The 1697-nt window shown below is 36.2% G+C and overlaps 1 protein-coding gene across 1 annotated transcript; it reads left to right on the top strand.

The window, feature by feature from the left end:
* Positions 1–225: 225 nt before the first annotated feature.
* Positions 226–1415, top strand: LOC113285466 (general transcriptional corepressor trfA-like). The gene is made up of 2 exons (XM_026534346.1): positions 226–717; positions 962–1415. The coding sequence occupies exons 1-2, from the start codon at positions 367–369 to the stop codon at positions 1058–1060; spliced, it is 450 nt and encodes a 149-aa protein (XP_026390131.1). The 5' UTR covers positions 226–366; the 3' UTR covers positions 1061–1415.
* The last annotated feature ends 282 nt before the right edge of the window (positions 1416–1697 follow it).

Genomic DNA, 1697 nt, shown 5'->3' with positions numbered 1-1697 from the left:
TTGGACTTCTGACTTTACCTAGGCTAACTAACCATCGTGCTTGATCTTGGTCATTAGTTGGGGCTTACATGAGACAGGATAAAGAGGACAAAACCACGGTCTTACCTACATGTTTCATATTTGAATGTGCACCTCATGTGATGCATAAGATATTCTGGTAAGCTGATGAAGTTGTTGAGAAAACTATTATAAAATACATCCAAACAGACCTGTATTTACATCGGCATTTAATATAGTAGAGAGGTGATGAGCTATCCACACTAAAACAACTACTCCTACTAGAGTTGGTAGGACTATTAAATTGACTACTGAGAGTGAAATAAATAACATTTGCAGAGGTTTGAATAGAGAGAAAGAGAGAAGAAAATGGAAGATCCTTCTTCAATAGCAACTCACCCAGAAGCAGTGATTAGGAAATATGATGGTGGTGTACCAACAGCAGCTGATGAGAAATCTAAGGATGAATCAACAATTAGTTCTTCTTCCATGTTTTTCAGTTATGATAATCCTTGTTATTATTTAGAAGTAGTTCTGAGAAGTTTTTTCAGCTGTTTAGGTCTTAACAGATCATCTGATCCTTCATCTTCATCCTCATCCTCATCATCTGAAGAAGAAGAAAAAGAAAAACAAAAAGAAAAAGAAAAAGAAAAAGAAGAAAGCAAAGAAACAATTACTGAAGATGTTCCTCCTCCAACAGAAACTGAAGAGCAAACCACTGTAAGTCCAGAATTAAAAGCCGTAGTTTCTTAATTCTACCATCTCTTCTGCACAAGCATGGCACTTAGCAGTAGTAGTAGTAAGATGGTAAAGTCTTGGGAGGTAAAACCTTTCACATAAGGTCAAAATTTAACTACAGGAGGATGTTAATTTCTTAATTTGTCATCATGTTTTGTATTTTCAACTACCAGAAGTACTAGATGTTAATTTTTGATTTTTTTTCCTGGTGTTAATTCAATTACAGGAAGATGTTGAAGGCCCGTTGTTGTTGAGTGCTAGTAGAGCAGTTAGAAGGCCTCCAAGACCACCTGTTGGAACCGGAAGACCTCCTCAGCACAATTAGTAGCCTCCTAGCTCCGATCTTGATCAATAATAACTCTGGTCGTTCTCCCATTGTGTAGTTCTTTAGATTCAGTTTCTCTTTTACAGTTAATTAGGGGTTTTAATTATGCATGTCTGTTAGATAGAGAAGAGGTACAGGTAGTACTAGTGACACGTAAAGTAGTGACTGTGTGTGTTTGTGTTTTTCCTTGGTACCGACACACTTGCCTATGAATTATATATACTTGAATATTAATTAGTGGTCATTTCTATGCTATTCTTCTAGATTCTATATTAATGTCCAAGCATGGGCATCACAGCTTATTGTTGGATCGTTAGAAATCATAATGCTTTGTGCTTGGTGTTGTTTAGCTCTAAATTTGTGCAATATCTATCTTCAAGTAGTAGCATGACAAAGATTCTTTTCTACATACATATATCCGCATATACAGCACCGTTCCCTATGGTGCACAACTTTTAGATGCTTTTTCTTGACGAACTTTTACATGCTTTTTGCTAGCACTACACGTTCATAAAACAGTGCTCGACTGCTTGTTTTCTTTTGCTTTGTTATTTTTCAGTCCTTGTTTTCCTTTCATTCTAATGCCCCTCTTTAGACTTTTGGTTGAGAATTGGAATATCCTCTCCTTCATCTTATC

The sequence above is a fragment of the Papaver somniferum genome, chromosome 6, assembly GCF_003573695.1.
Source record: "Papaver somniferum cultivar HN1 chromosome 6, ASM357369v1, whole genome shotgun sequence".
Lineage (NCBI taxonomy): Eukaryota > Viridiplantae > Streptophyta > Magnoliopsida > Ranunculales > Papaveraceae > Papaver > Papaver somniferum.
The sequence above is the reverse complement of the archived record's forward strand: the minus strand, read 5'-3'. Positions and strand labels throughout refer to the sequence as shown.